General features: G+C 42.4%; 1 protein-coding gene across 2 annotated transcripts in view; it reads left to right on the forward strand.

Moving 5' to 3' along the window:
- Positions 1 to 20,847, forward strand: part of LOC140426162 (putative ferric-chelate reductase 1) — a 73,913-nt gene that overhangs the window by 41,058 nt on the left and 12,008 nt on the right. For both annotated transcript variants that reach the window (XM_072510597.1, XM_072510598.1), the window contains exons 14-16: positions 2,666 to 2,724; positions 3,245 to 3,385; positions 3,494 to 3,519. In XM_072510597.1, coding sequence (XP_072366698.1) covers positions 2,666 to 2,724; positions 3,245 to 3,385; positions 3,494 to 3,519 — 226 coding nt within the window. The remainder of the gene's footprint in view (positions 1 to 2,665; positions 2,725 to 3,244; positions 3,386 to 3,493; positions 3,520 to 20,847) is intronic.

The raw sequence follows: 20,847 nt of genomic DNA on the forward strand, positions 1-20,847 counted from the left end.
TGAGGGAGGTCGTCAGGTCTCGTGATACTTCCTCTTTCAGAACCAAGCTGTAGTGTAACTTATAAGATTAAAAGAAACATAAGAAAAATCAAGGGTTGAAAAATCCAACTTGTTGCCCATGTCCTAACTGTTGTGTCTCAGCTGTCCCACTCTAGCAACAACCGTGTTCTGAGTAGCCTTTCTGTCTGACCACTCCCATGTAATAACTACTTTGCCTTTTCCACTCAACAGAAAAATAATCCCCTTTTAGAATCTTATTTAAATTTACCTGTAAACTAATTTATATCTATGAACTACTTGTTATGAACCCCGCTGATGTTCAATGTGAGGCCATCCCAAATCCTGTATGGAAAACTGGGAATGCCGGTTCTTTTTTTTTAGAAAATATTTTATTGAACATTTTAAAATTTATATACAGATACAAAAACAAGAACAGCCCCCCTCCCCCCCCCCCCCCCCCCCCCCCCTCCCCAAATGCCCTAACCTCCCACCCTTCCCCCAGTAGCTGACAGTGACCAGCTCTTTAAAATACATAACAAACGGTTGCTATCTTATCTGGAACCTTCCAATCAATCCCCTCAGCGTGTATATAACTTTCTCCAAATACAAAAATTCCAGGTGGTTCCCCCAGCCACACAGAGACACTGGGTGGAGAACCTGCCTACGAGCAAGGTTTAGAGGAGATGTACGAGGCAAGTTTTTTTACACAGAGGGTAGTGGGTGCCTGTAACGCGCTGCCGGAGGAGGTGGTGAAGCAGGGACGATAGTGACATTTAAGGGGCATCTGGACAAATACATGAATAGGATGGGAATAGAGGGATATGGACCAAGAAAGTGCAGAAGATTTTAGTTTAGACAGGCAGCATGGTCGGCACTGGCTTGGAGGGCTGAAGGGCCTGTTCCTGTGCTGTGCTTTTCTTTGTTCTTTGTTCTTTTGAGCAAGAAGTGAGGCAACGGCTAAAATATCTGGCCCCGTCCCCGCCTGCAACTCCGGTAGCTTTGACATCCCGAATATGACCTCTAGGGGACCCGGCTCCAGCTCCCTGCCTAAGATCGCCGACATGGTGCTGAAGAAAGATCTCTAAAAGTACGTTAGTTTGGGACATGCCCAGAACATGTACATGTGATTCACTGGGCCCCTCCCAAACCACTCGCACTTATCATCTACCCCTCAAACACTCGACTCATCTATTACCTCATTAAATGTGCCTGATGCACCACCTTCAGGTATGAGCCCGAGCATCGCACACGATGATGTGGCGTTCACCCTCTGTAAGGCCTCGCACCACACCCCCTCCTTCATTTCACCCCCTCCCATTTAGCCTTAATCCCCTCCAGCGAGGCCCCGTACTCCACCAGCAGCGTCCCATAGATACCTGAGGTTTTACCCTCCTCCAACCCGGCCAGCGACAGTACCCCCTCCACCAATGACGTGGGAAGCACAACCGGAAAACTCAAATAAACCTTCCTGGCAAAATTCTGGACTTGCAAGTACCTGAACGCCTCCGACAGCGTGAGCCCGTACTTCTCCACTAACTCCCGCAAACTCACAAAGCGTCCCTCCAGGAACAAATTCCGCATTACCGCCACTCCCTTATCCTCCTATCCCCTAAACCTGTCATCACCCAGCCGGTTCAAACATATGGTTGCTCCTGATTGGTATCATCCTTCACTCTCTCCCCACTTTAAAGTGTTGCTGTAATTGCCTCTATATTTTTAGCGCAGCCACCACCACCGGGCTCCCCGAAAACTTCCTCGGGGAGAGGGGGGTGTCGGGACCATCACCAGTGCCCGCAATCCCCCATGGAATATTCAATCTAGATAAGTGTGAGGTGATGCACTTGGACAGGACAAACAAGGCAAGGGAATACATAATGAACGGCAGGCCCCTGGGACGCACCGAAGATCAGAGGGATCTTGGTGTGCATGTAGATTGATTCCTTAAGGTAGCAGGGCAGGTGGATACAGTTGTTAAGGAGGCATATGATATACTTGCCTTTATTAGCCAAGCATAGAGTTTAAGAGCAGGAAGGTTAAAGAGCTGGAACCGTATAAAACATTGGTAGGCCACAGCTAGAGTATTGTGTGCAGTTCTGGAATCCACATTATAGGAGGGATGTAATCGCACTGGAAAGAGTGCAGAGGTCATTTACCAGGACGCTGCCTGAGCTGGAAAGTTTTAGTTCTGAAGAGAGATTGGATAGACAGTGGTTGTTTTCCTTGGAGCAGAGAAAACTGAGGGGGACATGATTGAGATCTATAAAATTATGAGGGGCATAGGTAGAGTAGTCAGGAATAAACTTTTCCCCTTGGTGGAGGGTTCAATGACCAGGGGGCAGAGATTTAAGGTAAGGGGCAGGAGGTTTAGAGGGAATGTGAGGAAAAACCTTTTTACCCAGAGGGTGGTGGGAGTTTGGCACTCGCTGCCTGAAAGGGTGATGGAGGCAGAGAATCTCATAACATTTAAGAAGTATTTAGATGTGCACTTGCGATCCTAAGGCCTACATGGCCAGGGGCCAAGTGCTGGAAAATGGGATTAGAATGCATCGATGGTTGTTTTTGACCAGTGCAGACACAATGGACTGAAGGGTTTTTTCTGAGCTGTAAACCTCTGTGACTATCAAATGATGAAAGCAGATTACATGGCTATTTTGTGTTTTTACAGACGATTCATTTTTAACTGGTTTCATTCCTCCTTGGCTTTGGTCATCAAATGTCTTGCAGGTATGTGATTGTTTAATGTGAGGAAAGCAATAAATAATTTAAATGAAAATGCATGATGTATTAAATTCTGTTTCCATCTGTTATCCTAATGCTGCCGACTTTGTTCTTAATATTCGTTCATAATTCATCAGATATTGGGATCAAGGAATGTCTGTGTCTGATTATTTATTTTCAATGGATAATGCCTTCATTAAGATAGGCATTACATGGGAATATTATAAGTGTTGTACACTTAATTTCAGAATGTAATTTCATGGAGTCTCGGGTTTTAGTGCAAGAAAGAAACAGAACTCCTCCAATTAGCTGCAATAAGATTAACGGAAGATCGGGAAAAGGCCCAGGTGGGCTTCTGTGAGATTTAAGGATAGCCGAACTCTGCATAAATTCCTGATATTCATTTTAGAATGTAATTTTTCCTTTTTCTCTCCAAATCACTCATAACTGAAAACATCACACTTTTTCACTGAAATATACCAGCTTCCCTGAAGTGTCCTAACATCTATCGCTCTTTCTGTTCTAGTGGCGACTCTGTTTCTGGGGTTCAAATTACTGCTAAATAGAACTGCAAATAAATGGCCCGTGAAGGTCTTGGGCGGATTTGTTGGATGGGAAGCACTGTTTTTCATCCTACATTTTATATGTTGTTATTTTAAAGAAAAAGGTAAGGAAGTGTTTGCGTTATTTTTCATATTGATGCTCAATAAATCTCACATCATCGACTACTCAGAGTACATGATGAAAATTAACTTTACATCTGCCTTCTTTTCAGCTTTGTACGTCAACTTGAAGAGAAAGGTATTGTTTTTTATCTCACTTATTATTTCCTGTTTATAAAAGTTATAAATTGTTTAGGTTTTTAACAGCAACATCCATGTTGGAAAGATTATTGGAACCATCAGCTAATGACCGAGAGGTTTTTCCTTCTCAGTTCTTTTTCTCTCCACTTGCGCTGCTGTTCTTCTTAAATATTGACTTCTAACTGCAGTGTAAACCAATGGGTTTTAAACATCTTTTGCCCACTCACCATTTATTGCTCTGTGTTTTTTTGTGCTTAGGAAACTGAGGGATCTTGGAAAGAACAAAGAACTTTCAATGATATGTTCAAAGTGTCTCACACGCAGTGACTACTTTTGATGTGTAGCATTACCCAGGCAAATCAGACAGGGTTTTTAATAACTTAAAACAGAGAGATTAGGAGCAAACCATCCAAGTTCTTGCTAATGATACAAAGCTAGGTGGTAATGTAAGCTGTGAGGAAGTGCAAAGAGATATGGCAAGATTAAAAGTGAGGGGGAAACAAGGTGGCAGATGGAATGTAATATGCAGTAGGATGGGGGATTAGGAAGTTATCACCATGATAAATAGAGTAAGAAACCCGACCTTTTAAAAAAAATGCTTGTAGCCTTTATATTGTCATGGGAATGTCACTTTAAGAAATATTTGTCTTCCCAAGTGGTTGCAGTGATGTCATTGTGAGGGTGGAGCCAGGCCCTGGCTCTGCTTTTTACTTTCGTTTTGAGCTGGAAGTTGTTTTTGGCTCTGAGTTTTACTTTCGGTTTTCAGTTGGGGAGCTGCATCCAAACCAAGAAGGTGTATTTTGGTCCCACTCTCTCTGCATGTTAAAGAATGTCTCCAGATCATTTGATAATTTCAAAGTAATACCTGTTTCTGTAAGGAATGCAAAGCTACTGTTTTTGTAGGAAAAAAGGGTGTTTGGCTTATAGGTGTTGTTAGGAAAGTTACTACGGGTTACCAATAGAGTACTGTATCTTTGGGGGGGGGTATTTGTGTTGGTAGTTGCTAAGATGTTTACTGTGTGTTTATAAAATGTTAACTGGATTCATAGAATAAATATTGTTTTGTTTAAAAATACTTTAAGATCTCTGTTGCATAACACTTGGAAAATGGGCCCTTGTGCTCCTCATAACCAAAATCTATTAAAAGTTGTAGGCCAGGTGAACTTTATGATCTACTTTGGTGTTCTCTAAATCTGGCCCATAACAACATGCTGATGTTCAGAGGGACTTGGGTGTATATGTACAACAAACACAAAAAGCTAGCAAATATGTGAGCAAGAAATTAGGAAGGCAAATGGATGCATTCCATCGTTGCAAGGGGACTGGAGCACAAGAACACGGAATCTTTCTATTAACATATCGACCTTTGGTGAGTGCATATCTGGAGCATTGTACATAATTCTGAACTGCATATCTGAAGGGAAAAAACTGCATTGGAGGCAGTATAATGTAAGTTCATTAAATTGCTCCCTACGATGTGACGTTTGTCCTTTGATGTGAAACTGAATAAACATTTGGTTCTCTGGATTTTAAAAATATGAGAAGTGATCTCACACCAAATTCTGAAGGCGCTTGATGGGGTTGATATTGCGATGTTGTTTGCCTGACTGGGGAATCTAGAGCACAAGGACGTAGACTCAGGCGATATATTTGATCATTTAAGATTGAGATGAGGAGAAATCTCTTCATTCAGAGGATTGTGAACCAGTGGAATGCCCTACCCCAGGGTATTCTGTGGGTGTTTCATCCTTGAAAATAGTCACGGTTGAGGTAGGTAGAGTTTTGATCTCTGGAGTATCAAGGAGTTTGGGGAAGGGGTATGAAAATGGAGTTCTGGCAAAAGATCAGCCATGATCATATTGAGATGTGAATCAACTTCAAAGGGTCATATGGTCTACACCCAATCTTATTTCTTATGCTCTTACAATCAGGAATGATGAAAAGCAATACCATGGTATAGGAAATTGTCTCTAATCGGCACTGAGTAATCAGAACAATTACGTAAATGTCAGGGAACAAAGGGCAAATTAGTCCAATAGTTTAAGGTTTCTTACATCAACATCAATGTTGGAAAGGTTCCTAGAAACATTGGTTGATCAATGTTGGGTTTTTCCTTCTCCAATGCGTTGGCATTGCAGCACGTTTGTTTTGATGTAGGGGAACAAAGGGCAAATTAAATCTTAACAGTTCAAGGTTCTTACTCCAATATCAACCACGTTGGAAAGATTATTGGAACCATTAGCAGATGAACGTGGGACTTTTCCTACTTGCTTTTTTTCTCTTTGATTCTGCTGCTCTGTTGCTTATGATGAAGTCTTCTCCCTGGAGTGTAGTCCTACGGTTTCCAGTCATACTCTGGGAAATTGCCAAATTCATTGCACTTCGTGTACATTTCAGCCTAATAGACAGAGGAACATTAGAAAGGACAAAGAACTTGCATTGATCCTCATGCATCTCACCTCCCCAGGATTTCCCAAAAGCACTTCATCGGCATTGATAACTGTTGAAGTTCAGACTTTATCATTGTGCAGCCAAATGTGGCAATCGACTTGTGTACAGTAAGATCCGACAAGTAGACTCAACGGGCTGTATGGCCTCCACTGAACTGTAGGGATTCTTTGATTCTAAGTAACAATGGGATAATGGCTAATTAATCCGGTTTCTTAATAATGGTTGTGGCATTAAGTAGACCGTCACTGTTAGTCTCCACACAATGCCGTGACACATGATATTTTCAATCCAGCCCAGGAAGTCTTGATTGTAGACTAACCATCAGGACAACATTTTGACAGTGCAGCATTTCATCAGTATAGCATTGAAATGACAGGCGAGATTTGTGTAATCAAGCTTTTATGTGGGACTTGAACTTAAAATCTTCTGGTTCAGAGAATGTCCTACCACTGAGCCAAAATGACACTGATCTGTTGCATGGAACTTGTTCTTCTTTAGGCAGCTGTTAATCAATATCAAGCACATTCAGGTGGGAAATGAAGTGAAGGCCCTTTTATTCTGCCCCATCAATGTGCTATGGTTTCTCACCTCATACTGCACTAAAGTTAGCATGTAGGTACAGCAAGCAAATAAGAAAGAAAATGGAGAAAGCAAGGACACTGGAATATCAGAGCCAGAATATCTTTCCACAATTGTACACGGCTTTGGTAAGATCACAACCTGCCACACTGTGCAAGACGTTTTAAAATCCAAATCTGAGGAAGGATCTACATGCACAGGAGGGGGTACAGTGAATGTTCACTGGATTGGTTCCTGGGATATAAAGGTTGGCCTTGATGAGAGGCTTAAGTAAACTCTTACTTCTCTGGGGTTTAGAAGCATGGAGGCAATCTCATTTAGCTAGTGAAAAGGCTTGTCCGTGTAAAAATCTGTAGAGGGACAGGTAGCATTGAGGAAGCAAGGGGGCTGCAGAAGGACTTGGACAAGCTAGGAGAGTGGGCAAAGAAGTGGCAAATGAAATACAATGTGGAAAAGTGTGAGGTTATGCACTTTTGAAGGAGGAATCTAGGCATAGACTATTTTCTAAATGGGAAAATGCTTCGGAAAGCAGAAACACAAAGGGACTTGGGAGTCCTTGTTCACGATTCTCTTAAGGTTAATGTGCAGGTTCACTCGGCGGTTAAGAAGGCAAATGCAATGTTAGCATTCATGTCAAGAGGGCTAGAATACAAGACCAGGGATGTACTTCTGAGGCTGTATAAGGCTCTGGTCAGACTCCATTTGGAGTATTGTGAGCAGTTTTGGGCCCCATATCTAAGGAAGGATGCGTTGGCCTTGGAAAGGGTCCAGAGGAGGTTCACAAGAATGATCCCTGGAATGAAGAACTTGTCGTATGAGGAACGTTTGAGGACTCTGGGTCTGTACTCGTTGGAGTTTAGAAGGATGAGAGGGTATCTTATTGAAACGTACAAAATACTGCGAGGCCTGGATAGAGTGGACGTGGATAGAGTGGATGTTTCCACTTGTAGGAAAAACTAGAACCAGAGGACACCATCTCAGATTAAAGGGACGATCCTTTAAAACAGAGATGAGGAGGAATTGTTTCAGCCAGAGGGTGGTGAATCTGTGGAACTCTTTGCGGCAGAAGGCTGTGGAGGCCAAATCACTGAGTGTCTTTAAGACAGAGATAGATAGATTCTTGATTAATAAGGGGATTGGGGGTTATGGGGAGAAGGCAGGATAATGGGGATGAGAAAATATCAGCCATGATTGAATGGTGGAGCAGACTCGATGGGCCAAGTGGCCGAATTCTGCTCCTATGTCTTATGGTCTAAATAGTTAGGCGTTGTTTCCCTGGCTGGGAATCGAGAACGACTCTATGCAGTGGACTCGGAGGGTTTGTTTGATCATTTAGGATCAAGGTGCAAAGTAATCATGTCGCTCAGGGAATTGCGGATCTTTGGATTTATCTACCCAGGGAGGTGTGGATGCACCTCAAGTTTGGAAAAATCATGGTTGGAACTGGTAGAGAATTGATCATATGTGGAAACAAGAGTTATGGGGAGGAAAATTGAAAGTAGAATTTTGACAGAAGATCAGCCAAGATCATATTGAAAGGTGGAGCAGGCTCATAGGGCCAAAAGGTCTATTCTTGCTTCTATATCGTAGGCTCTTATGATCAATAATGATTGAAAGCAACACCATGGAACAGGAAATTGTCCATTATCTGCTGACCTATAACTTATCTTAAATGAGAGCAATCAGTACATTTATATTAATGTCAGGGAACAAAGGACAAATTATTCTAATAGTTTAAGGTTTCTAACAGCAACATCAAAGTTGGAACCATAAGTTGACGAATGTTGTCTTTATCCTTCTCAATCTTTTTCTCTTCATTTTCACTGCTCCTGGAATTCAGACGTTGATGTTTGACAGGAGAGTAGTCCCATTGGTGCCAGTCATCCTCTAGTAGCTAACCCAATTCATTGCTTTTTGTGTATCTTCTGTGCTAATGAAGATGATGGTCATGAGAAAGAACAGTGAACTTGCAGTGATGTAGTAGTTCTCACCTCTCCGGGTGTATTCAGATAATCTCATGGGCAGTAATCCTGTTATCCCCAGGCAAATCACATGGGGTTTTTATTATCTTGGGACTGAAGACTGGGTGTTAAGCACCAAATTTGCTGACAATACAAGGTTAAGTAGGAATGTAAGCTGTGAGGAGATGGAAAGAGATATTGAAAAGGTAAAGGTGAGTGGGCAAACAGCTGGCGACTGGAGTATAATGTGGAATAAGATGGAGAAATGTCAAGTTATTCAACATGATAATTAGAATAGAATGCTTAAATGCTGTTTTTTTTAAATGGCTTGTTGCTTTTGAATGCTGATGTTCAGAGGGAATTGGGTTACAACTTCCTCTGTGCAAAGAACACAAAAAGCTAACATGCAATTACAAGCAATTAGCAGAATGAATGGATGTTGTCCATTCTTGCAAGGGGCCTGAAGTAAAAGAACAAGGAAGTCTCCCAATTCTTTTTTCCAATTAAAGGGCAATTTAATGTGGCCAAATCACCTACCTGCACATTTTTTTGTGTTGTGGGGAAGGGACCCAAGCAGACACGGAGAGAATGTGCAAACTCCAGATGGATAGTGACCCTGGGCTGGGATCAAACCGTGCTAACCACTGTGCCAGCGTGCCATCCTAGAACAAGGAAATCTTGCAAACAATTGTATATACGGCACTGATGAGACCACACCTGTAATAATGTGCTCAGTTTTGGTCTCTGCATCTATGTGATATATTTGCATTGGAGGTGGTACAGCAAAGGTTCATTAGTTTGGTTCCTGGAATGAGAAGCTTCTCATTTGAGGCATGGCACATTAAATAGGGCCTCTATCAGGCAGTCAAATGGAATGAAAGGTGACCGCATTAAAACATGGAAGATTCTGAAGGGTCTTGACAGGGTAGATATTGAGAGGTTATTATTTCCCCTGGCTGGGGAATCTAGAATATAGAGGCACAGACTCGTCGTAAGTGGCCAAACATTTAAGACTAAGATGAAGAGGGGTTTTTTACTCAGTGGGTTGGGGATCTTTCAAATTATTTATCCCAAATTTTTGTGGATGCTCCATTGTTGAGTGTGTTCACAGCTGAGATAAACAGATTTTTGGTCTCTCAGGTAATTAAGGGTCATAAGGAGGGAGAGGGAAAGTGGTTTAAGGCAGATCAGCCATGATAGTATTGAATGCAAGAACAGGATCAAAGGTCCATGTGGTTGATTACTGCTCCTATTTCTGATATTCTCCTGATCATTAATGATCGAAAGCAACACCATGGTCTCTTATCTGCATTGAAACATTGCTTATTTGAAGCGTAGGCATTGCAGCACATTTGTTTTGACATAGGGGACAAAGGGCAATTTAAATCTAACAGTTCAAGGTTCTTTACTCCAACATCAACCACTTTGGATTATTGGAACCATTAGCAGATGACTGTGGGACTTTTCCTTCTCGATTTTGTTTCTCTTTGATTCTGCTGCTTATGATGATATCTTCTCCCTGGAGTGTATTTCCAAGGTTGCTAGTCAAGCTCTGAGAACTTCCTCAATTCATTGCGCTTTGTGTACATTTCAGTCTAATTGACAGAAGAACAGTTAAAAGAACAAAGAACTTGCTTGATATTCGTGCATCTCACCTTCCCAGGATTACCTAAAAGCACTTTATGGGCAGTGATTACTGTTGAAGTTTATCATTGTGCAGCCAAATGTGGCAAGCAACTTCTGCACTGTAAGATCCCTCAAGCAACGATGGGATAATGGCTCCTTAATCCGATTTCATGATAATGGTTGGGGGATTAAGTAGGTTAGTCTTCACACAATGCTGCGATGTATGATATTTTTAATCCACCTGAGGAAGTCTTCATTTAAGATTAACCCTCAGGACAACGTTTTTGACAGTGCAACATTTCATCAGTAAAGCATTGAATTGACAGACAGGATTTATGTATTCAAGTTTTGATGTGGGACTTGAATCTACAATCTTCCGGCTCAGAGGAATGTCCAAATATTGAGCCAAAATGCCATTGATCTGTGCATGGAACGTGTTCTTCTTTGGGCAGCTGTTAATCAATATAAAGCACATTCAGGTGGCAAATGGAGTGAAGCCCATTCTATCCGGCCTCATCAATGTGCTATGGTTGCTCACCTCACCCTGCATTAATGTTAGTATGTAAGGACAGCAAACAAAAAAGAAGGCAAATGTGTTACCCTTTCTAGCAAGAAGACTGGAATACAAGAGCCGGAATGTTTTGCTACAATTGTCCAGGGCTTTGGTAAGATCACACCTGCTATACTGTATGAAGTTTTGAACTCAGTTTTGCTCTCTGCATCTATGTGATATATTTGCATTGGAGTTGGTACAGCAAAGGTTCATTATTTTGGTCCCGAGGATGAGAGGCTTCTCATTTTCTCATTTGAGGCATAGCACACCAAATGGGGCCTATATGGTGGAGTTAAATGTGAAAGGTGATTGTATTAGAACATGCAAGATGCTGAAAGGGCTTGACAGGGTAGATATTCAGAGATTGTTTCCCCTGGCTAGGGAATCTAGAACATGAAGGCACAGGCTCATGATATGGGGGCAAATATTTAAGACGAGAGATGAGGAGGAATTATTCACTTGGAGGGTTGTGAATCTTTTGAATTCTTTATCCTATATTTTTGTGGACGCTCCATCATTGATGGCTGAGATTTTGGTCTCTAAGGGAATTAAGGGACATGAGGGAGAGGGAAAATGAGTTGAAGAAAAAGATCAGCCATGATAGTATTGAATGCAAGAACAGGACCAAGAGTCCATGTGGTTGATTATTGCTTTTATTTCTGATGTTCTTCTGATCATCAGTGATCGAAAGCAACACCATGGTGAAGGACATTGTCCCTTATCTGCATTGAAACATTGCTTATTTGAAGCGGTAGGCATTGCAGCACATATGTTTTGCTGTAGGGGAACAAAGTTCAAGGTTCCTTGCTACAACATCAGTCATTTTGGGTTATTGGAACCATTAGCAGATGAGTGTGGCACTTTTCCTTCTCGAGGGCATCTTAAGAGTCAACCACATTGCTGGGGGTCTGGAGTCACATGTGGGCCAGATTGGGTAAGAACAACTGAAGGGATTTGGCAGGATAGATAATTTGATTCGCGTGCCCTGACTGGGACAGCTAGGATGTGGCGGCTCAGACTCAGGAGATTTGTTTGATCGTTTTGGAGAGATGAAGAGAAATTTCTTCACTCCCTGTTGTGAATCTTTGGGATTTGGGGTCGAATATATTCAGTTTGAATATATTCAAGGCTGGAATAGAGTTTTGATCTCTGGGGAATCATGGGTTATGGGGAAAGAGCAGGAGAGTGAAGATTTGGCACAAGAGCAGCCATGTTCGTATTGGAAAGTGGAGCAGGCACATGAGGCTATATGGTCTATTCTTGCTGCTATTTCTAATCTATTGTCTTTTATCTACATTGAAACATGATGTTGTCTTAAATGTGACCAATCAGTACATTTAGGGAAGACAGTGGACTTGTGGCACTGTCACTGGACTAGTAATCCAGAGACCCAGGGTAATGGTTGAGGGACCTGGGTTCGAATCCCACCATGGCAGATGGTGAAATTAAAATTCAATAAAAATATGGTTCACTGCTGTCCTTTAGGGTAGGAAATTTGTTGTTCTTACCTGGTCTGCCCTACATGTGACTCCAGCTCCACAGCAATGTGGTTGACTCTTAAATTGCCCTCGCAAGCCACTCAGTTCAAGGGCAATTAGGAATGGGTAACAAATGCCCAGCTGATGACGTCCACATACCAAGAAAGAATTAAAAAATATATTTTCATGTCAAGAGGACAAAGGCAAACAAATCTAATAGTTCAAAGTTTCTTACATAAACATTTGAAAGATTATGGGAACAACTAGCAGATGAATGTGGCATTTTTCCTTCTCAATTTTTTTCTCTTCACTTCCATTGCCCCTGTCCTTCAGCTTTTGCCTTCTCACTGCAGCCGAATCCAACGGGTGCCAGGCATCCTTTCTTAGCCCAATTCAATGGCCTTTGTGTACTGTTTGTGCTTCCAAAGCTGAAGGACATGAGAAAGAACAAAGAACTTTTATTGATGTAGTGCTTCTCACATTCCCAGGATGTCCCAAAAGTAACACCTGGGCAATGATTACATTTGAAGTGCAGTCACGGTTACTACACAGACAAATTCCATAGGTTTTCTAATGACTTAGACAAGACACTTGAGAGTATTGTATCCAGGTTTTCTGGCAATGCATAACTAGGTAGTCATATAAGCTCTGAGGAACACACCAACATATAGAAAGGTTCAGTTAATGGGTAACAAGATGGCAGCTAGAGTATCATCTGGGGAATGAGAACTTAACTTTTAAATGCTGATCTTCAGATAGCTTTGGGTGCACATATGCAAGGAACACAAAAAGTTAGCATACATATTCAGCAAACAATTAGGAAGGCAAATGGATTATGTTCTTTCTTGCAAGAGGACTGGAATACAAAGCCAAAAGGAAGTCTTTCTACAATTGTCTAGTGCTTTGGTGAGGCCATACCTATAGTACTATGCTCAGTTTTGGTCTTGCTGTCCCTTGGTAGCCATCTCTCTCAAGAGGCCACTATTGGCAAGATCTATCATTTAATACAGCTGAGCCTTCTACAAACTGAGTGATTGACATCAAAGATCTCTGCATGTCAATCTAGGTCCTGGTGTATAGAGCAGTTGTCGTCACCACACTCGTGTTTTCCAGTGAGACCTGGACTGTGTATCAGCAGTGCATCAGAGCACTGGAGAAATTCTATCACCTCTGCTGCATCCTCCCAAATCAAAGGGAGGACCATTGAACAAATGTCGGTGTCCTACTTGAAGCCAGCACCACATGCATTCAGGCAAATGTCCTCAAAAATCAGTTTTGATGGACTGAACCACTGTCTCCAGATGTGAGAAAAGCATCTCGCTGAATGCCCTGTTTTCTCAACTCTCAAATGACCAACATTCCAGGTAGGGATGAATAAAATGCTTCAAATTCACTCTGAAGCCTTCTTGATGCGTGGCAGCACTTAGATTAATTTGTGTGAGGAACTATCTACCAATCATTGAAAATGGTGACAACTTATCCATCACATGACTTAATGATGAGGCAGAGCAGCAGCAGAGAAGAGTAAATAAACAAGGGTAAAACCCTGCACTCCAGATCCCATTACCTTGTTGAAGCTCCTGCCTCATGTTTCCAAAGATCCATGGGTTGAGAGTCGATCTGGTCAGTCACATGCAGTCTCATGGCAGAAACTCTTGACTCTGATTGGACGTCATCCTCCAATTGAGGGACAGCCGACGATGATGTTTTGGGTATGACCATATCTGGAGTACTGTGCTTAGTTTTGGTCTATATTTCTAAGGAAGGATATTCTTGCTTTAGAAGTAGTACAGTGAAGGTTCAATAGCTTGATTCCTGGGATGAGAAGGATCCCCTATGATTAGAGTCTTAGTAAGTTGGGCCTGTACTGTCTGGAGTTTCGACAAACATTACTTAACTTAAATAAGAGCATTGCAACACATTTATTTTGATGTAGGGAAACAAAAAACAAATTAAATCTAACTGTTCAAAGTTCCTTACTCCAAAATCGACCATATTGGAAGGATTATTGGAACCATTGGCAGATGAATGTAGGGCTTTTTCTTAATTTCTTTCTCTTGGTCACCTTGTCCACTCAAGATGATTTTTTTTTACTGGAGGGTCATCCCACAGCTGTAGTAACTTGCCCAATTCATTGTTCTTTCTGTTTCCTTCTGCTTAATAAGCTCATCAAACAGCTTGAAATGATATGTGCATCTCGCAGGCATTGATTACTTTTGTTGTGCAGGCTTGATCATCATGAAATCAGCCCAATGTGACAGGCAACGTCTGCACAGTAAAATCCCACAAATAGCAATGCCATAACCTCTACTTAATCTGTTTTGGTCATATTAGTTGCGGTAAATATTAAGGCAGAAGGCCTTTCCTGTTCATCTTCAAATAATGCCGTCAGATATTTTAAATCCACCGGTGGGCGTCTTGGTTTAATAATAATCCTCAGGACAACATCTTTGACAATGCAGCATTTCTTCAATATAGCGTTGAAGTGATGGAAGGTGTTTACATAATTAAGCCTTGATCTGAGGCTTGAACCTACAATGTTCTGGCTGCAGATGAGAGTGTACAATTGAGCTAACACAGTTCTGGTGAATGGAACAGATTATTTAGGCAGTTAATCAACAGTAAGAATATCTGAGTTATATTTGAAACAAACCTCCCTTTATCCAGCCCCATTAATGTACTTTGGAGACTCCCAAACTTTAAAGGTAGTGTAGAGCAAATAATTAGGAAAGTAAATAGCATATTGGTCTGTCTTGCAAGAGGACATGAGTGCAAAACAAGGAAGTGTTGCTACGATTGTACAGGGCTTTGTAGAAACTATACCTGGCATAACGTGCTTAGTTATCTGAGGAAGGATATAGTTCCCTTGGAGCAAAGGGTCACTAGTTTGTTTCTTGAGATAAGAAGGTTCACTTATGATGAGAGGCTGAGTAAATTGGATCTGTACTGATGGAGTTTAAAAGAATGAGAGATGATCTAATTTAAATATGTAGAGTTCTGAAGGGGCTTGACTGAGAATTTGTTTCCTTGGCAGCAGAATCTAGAACATGTGGACACAGCCTGAGGGCAAGGGTTCAATCATTTAGGATTGAGATAAAGTGATGTTTCTTCACTCAGAGCATTGTAAATCTTTGGAATTCTCTACCCCAGGAGGTTGTGGTGCCTCCATCATTGAGTATGTTCAAACCTAGATATGTAGATTTTATGTATCTCAGAATCCGAGAAAGTGGAGTTGAGACTGAAGATCAGCCATGAATGTATTGAATGACAGAGAAGCTCAAAAGGCCAAATGGTCTATTCCTGCTCCTATGTTCTTAATATCAGTAATGTTTGAAAGCCACATCATGGAATAGGAACGCACCTCTTATCTGCACTGAAACATAATTTAACCAACAGTGTGAATTATAGAACACATACTTTGATAAAAGGGAGCAAAGCACAAATTAAATCTAATAGTTCAAGATTCCTTGCTCTGATATCAACCACGTTGGAAGGACTTTTGGAACTATTAGCATATGAATGTAGGGTTTTTCCTTCTCGCCTTTTTCTCTTTGATTCTCCTGCTCTGCTCCTTCTGATATGGCTTCTTCCTGGAAGATAGTCCCATAGTCTTTTTCTACTAACTTGCCCAATTCATTAGGCTTTGTGTATTCTTTAGGTCAATAATCTGAGGGGCATTAGAAAGAATAAAGATCTTGCATTGATCTAGGATTTCCCCAAAGAATCTCATGGGCAATGATTCCCTTTGAAGTGCAATCATTATTATTATGCAGGCAAATATGACAGGCAACTTGTGTGCAGTATGATCCCAAAAATAATGATGACCTCATCTGCTTTCTTGATATTGGTCGAGGGATACATTTTAAAACTGTAGACCATCACTGTTTGTTTTCAGATGTTCACCAGAACATTTTATAAAGGCACAAAACTTCTGACTGTTGATGTTTAGAGAGACTTGGGAGTTTTTGTGCAAGGAACAAAAGCTAGCATGTAGGTACAGCAAGCAAGTAGGAAAGAAAATGGACATGCTAGCCTTTATTGCAAGGGGACTGGAGGACAAGCACAAGGAAGGCTTGCTATAATTGTACATTACTTTGGTGAATCCATACCCGGAATGCTATGCACAGCTTTAGGTTCTGCATCAAAGGAAGGACATACTTGCCTTGGCAGCACAGAGATGTTCATTAGATTGGCTCCTGGGATAAGGAGGTTCTCCTATGGTGTGAGGTCAAGTAATTTTGGACTATCCTGCTGGAGTTCAGATGAAAGAGAGGTCATCTCAATGAAACATGCAAAATTCTGAGGGGCATTGTCAGGCCAATGCCAATACATTGTTTGCCTGGTTCAAACACAGGTGCAAGATCTCAGGAGAATTGTTTGATCATTTAGGACTGAGATGAAGATGGATTTCTTCATGGAGGGAGTCGTGAATCTTTGTAATTCCCTACTCCAGGAGGTTGTTGTTCCATAATTGATATGTTCAAGGCTAAATAGACAGGTTTTTCATCTCTCTGGGAATCAAAGGAGATGGGCAGAGAGAAGGAAAGTGGAGTTGAGTTCAAACATTACACTGAGGCTTTTTAATCTTTGGAATTCTCTATGTGGAAGCTTCATCCTTGAATACGTTCAAGGCTGGGATAGATGGATTTTTGATCTATCAGGGAGTTGAGGAATATGGGGATGGAGCGGGAAGGTGAAGCTTTGGTAAAATATCCTATACATGGTGGATGAGGTACAGGGGACCATGCAATCTGTTCTTGCACCTATTCCTTATGTTCTGAGGATTAGTAGTGATTGAAAGCAAAACCATGGTGTAGGAAATTGTTTCTTATCTACACTGAGCCATAACTTATCTTAAATGTGGGCAATCAGCACATTTATTTTGATGTAAGGGACCAAAGGGCGAATTCAATCTAATAGTTCAAGGTTCCTTGCTCCAACATCAACCACGTTGGAAGGATCATTGGAACCATTAGCAGATGAATGTGTGGTTTTCTCTTCTGAATTTTCTCACGTCGCTCCTGTCCAAAGGTGTGGGCCTCTTTTTGGAATCTAGTTCTATGCGTGCAAGTCTTCCTTGGGTTGCTTGTCCAATTCATTGCTGTTTGTGTACCTTTTATGAAGCTGAAGGATATGAGAAAAAAACAGAGAACCTGCATTGATGTAGTGGCTCATGCCTACCGAAGATGTCCAGCAAGCAAAACACAGACTTTTGAAGTGCAGTTACTGTCATTACCCGAGCAAATGCAGCAGGCTTTTAAATGACTTGGACAAAAGGACAGAGTCATATATCCCTGGTTGCCAATGCTAAAAATCTAAGTGAAATGCAAGCTATGATGTGGTTACAAGAAAATATAGATGGGTTTAGTGAATGGTCAACAAGATGCCAATGGAGAGTATCCTGCGGGGAAGTGCAAGGTTATTCACCTTGATAGGTAGATTAGGAAAAACAAGTAATTTGTTTAAAAGACATAACACTTTTAAATGTTGATGTTCAAAGAGACTTTGGTGTAAAAGTGCACAGAAATTTTGCTTGCATGTCCAGCAAGCACTTAGGAAAGGAAATTGCCTGTCTTGCAAGTGGACCAGAATGCAAGAACAGGAAACGTGTGGGGCATTGGTGAGTCCATAGCTTGAATCGCATGTTCTGCTTTGATCTCAACATCTTAGGATTGAATATACTTACCATGAGACAGTACAGCAAACGTTCACCAAACTGGATCCTGAGATGAAAAAGTTGCCTTATGAGCAGATGAGTGAATTGGGCCTCTACTCTCCGGAGTTTAATAAGAATAATAATAGTAATCTTTATTATTGTCACAAGTAGGCTTACATTAACATTGCAATGAAGTTACTGTGAAAATCTCCTAGTCGCCACATTCTGGCGCCTGTTCGGGTACACTTGAGGGAGAAGAAAGAAAGGTGACCTCATTGAAACATATTATCAGGGGATTAAAAACAGCAAATGTTTGAAATATACAGCAGATCAGTCAGGCAGCATCTATGGAGAGAAACAGAGTTGATGTTTTAGGTTGATGACCTTTCATCAAAATGACCATTGACCTGAAGAGTGAACTGTTTCTCTCTACAGATGCCGCCAGACATGAGTATTTCCCATATTTTCTCGTTTTTCAGATTTCCTGCATCGGCAGTATTTTGCTTTGGTTTTAAGATGATGAAGGTGCTTGACAAGGTAGATATTGAGAGGTTGTTTCCCCTGGCTGGGGAATCTAGAAAATGGAAGCATAGCCTCTGGTTAAGGGATCAGTTATTAACTCTGAGAAGAGAAAATACATTTCTTCACTCCGATGTAAGTAAATCTTTGTAATTCTCTGGCCGAGATATCTGGTTACATATCATTGAGTATGCTGAGATTAAATAGATTTTTGATCACTCGGAATCAATGGCAATGGAGAGGGAGCTGGGAAGTAAAGTTGAGGCAGATGATCAATCGTTATAATAATAACAATAATCTTTATTGTCACAAGTAGGCTTACATTAACACTGCAATGAAGTTACTGTGAAAAGCCCCGAGTTGCCACATTCCGGCGCCTGTTCGGGTACACAGAGGGAGAATTTAGAATGTCCAAATTACCTAACAGCACATCTTTCGGGACTTGTGGGAGGAAGTCGGAACACCCGGAGGAAACCCACGCAGACAAGGGGAGAACGTGCAGACTCCACACACAGTGACCCAAGCCAGGGGAACCTGGAGCTGTGAAGCAACAGTGCTACCCACTGTGCTACCGTATTGAATGGAAGATCAGGCTCGTGTGGCCTACTCCTGACCTTGGGCGTGATTTTCCAGCCGTGTCCCGCTGGAATCGGGATGGGACGCGGCCGGGAGATCCCGCGAGACACCTCTTCTGGGTTAATAGAACATAGAGCATAGAACATACAGTGCAGAAGGAGGCCATTCGGCCCATCGAGTCTGCACCGACCCACTTAAGCCCTCACATCCACCCTATCCCCGTAACCCAATAACCCGTCCTAACCTTTTTGGTCACTAAGGGCAATTTATCATGGCCAATCCACCTAACCTGCACATCTTTGGACTGTGGGAGGAAACCGGAGCACCCGGAGGAAACCCACGCAGACACGGGGAGAACGTGCAGACTCAGCACAGACAGTGACTCAGCGGGGAATCTGGGACCCTGGCGCTGTGAAGCCACAGTGCTATCCATTTGTGCTACCGTGCTGCCCCAAATTTCTTGATGGTCGTTATGCCTCACTATTATCAAACGAGATCTTGCGAGGCGTCATCATCTGGATCCTGCCCAGAACTGGCGGGACCCAGACTTGCAGAGTTAAAAGCTCACTTAACTCTTCCAACACCAGATCCGAACGGCACCCGGGATCTATCAGCCTTGCCGAGGAGACCCCAGCCAGGCGCTGATTAGCACCACAACCAGGTATTAAACGGAACAGCACTTTGAGGGAGGGGGTAGTCTTCCACGGGATCAGAGGTCTCTGGGTGGTATCTGGGAAGGGTGATACCCTGGCACTCCTGATGCCAGCCTTGCACCCCTGATGCCAGCCTGGCACCCTGGCAATGCCACTTGGGCACCCTGGCAGTGCCACAATGTCACTGGTGTGCAATGTCAGATGGCAGGGGCACTGCTAGGGTGCCAGTCTGCGAGTCTGGGGTCGTTTTGGGGGTTCAAAAGATTGGGACACCATTTAAACATGGCGCCCGTATCTCTTCCCTGCTGAGCTCTGGAAAAAAAAAGCAGAGTTCCATTAGATAACGATCCCTCTAATCCCTCCCAGGACAGTCTCTAATTTTTCCATTAGATTGCGCCCCTTATGCTCTTATGATCAGTAATGATTGAAAGTAACACCATGGTATGGGAAATTGCCTCTTATCGAGAGGGTGTAGTATGTGTAGGGGCGGCACGGTGGCATAGTTGTTAGCACTGCTGCCTCACAGCTCAAGGGACCCGGGTTCAATTCTGGCGTCGGGTGACTATGTGGAGTTTACACTTTCTCCCGTGTCTGCATGAGTTACCTCCGGGTGCTCCGATTTCTTCCCACAGGCCAAAGATGTGCAGATTAGGTGTATTGGCCTTGTTAAATTGCCCCTTAGTATCCAAAAGGTTAGGTCGGATTACTGGGTTACGGGGATAGGGCGGAGGCGTGGGCTTAAGTAGGGTGCTCTTTCCAAGGGCCGTTGCAGACTCGATGGGTCCAATGGCTTCCTTTTGCACTGTAAATTCAATGATTCTATCTGCATTGAAACATCACTTAACTGTGGGCATTCCAACATTGATGTAGGGGAACAGAGGGCAAATTAAAGCTCACAATTTCAGTGTTCCTTCTTCCAACATTAACCACATTGGAAGGATTATTGGAACCATTAGCTGATGATTTTGGGGTTTTTCATTGAATCATAGAATCCCTATAGTGCAGAAGGAGGCCATTCGATCCATCAAGTCTGCACTGACCCTCTGAAAGAGCACCCTGCCTAGGTTCTATCCCCATAACCCCAATAACATTTGGACACTAAGGAACAATTTAGCATGGCTAACCCACCTAACCTGCACATCTTTGGACTGTTGGAGGAAACAGGAGCACCCGGAGGAAACCCACGCAGAGACAGGGAGAATGTGCAAACTCCGCACAGACAGTGACCCAAGGCCTGAATTGAACCCGTATCCCTGCTGCTGTGAGGCAGCAAT

The sequence above is a fragment of the Scyliorhinus torazame genome, chromosome 7 (genome assembly GCF_047496885.1).
Source record: "Scyliorhinus torazame isolate Kashiwa2021f chromosome 7, sScyTor2.1, whole genome shotgun sequence".
Taxonomy (NCBI): Eukaryota; Metazoa; Chordata; class Chondrichthyes; order Carcharhiniformes; family Scyliorhinidae; genus Scyliorhinus; species Scyliorhinus torazame.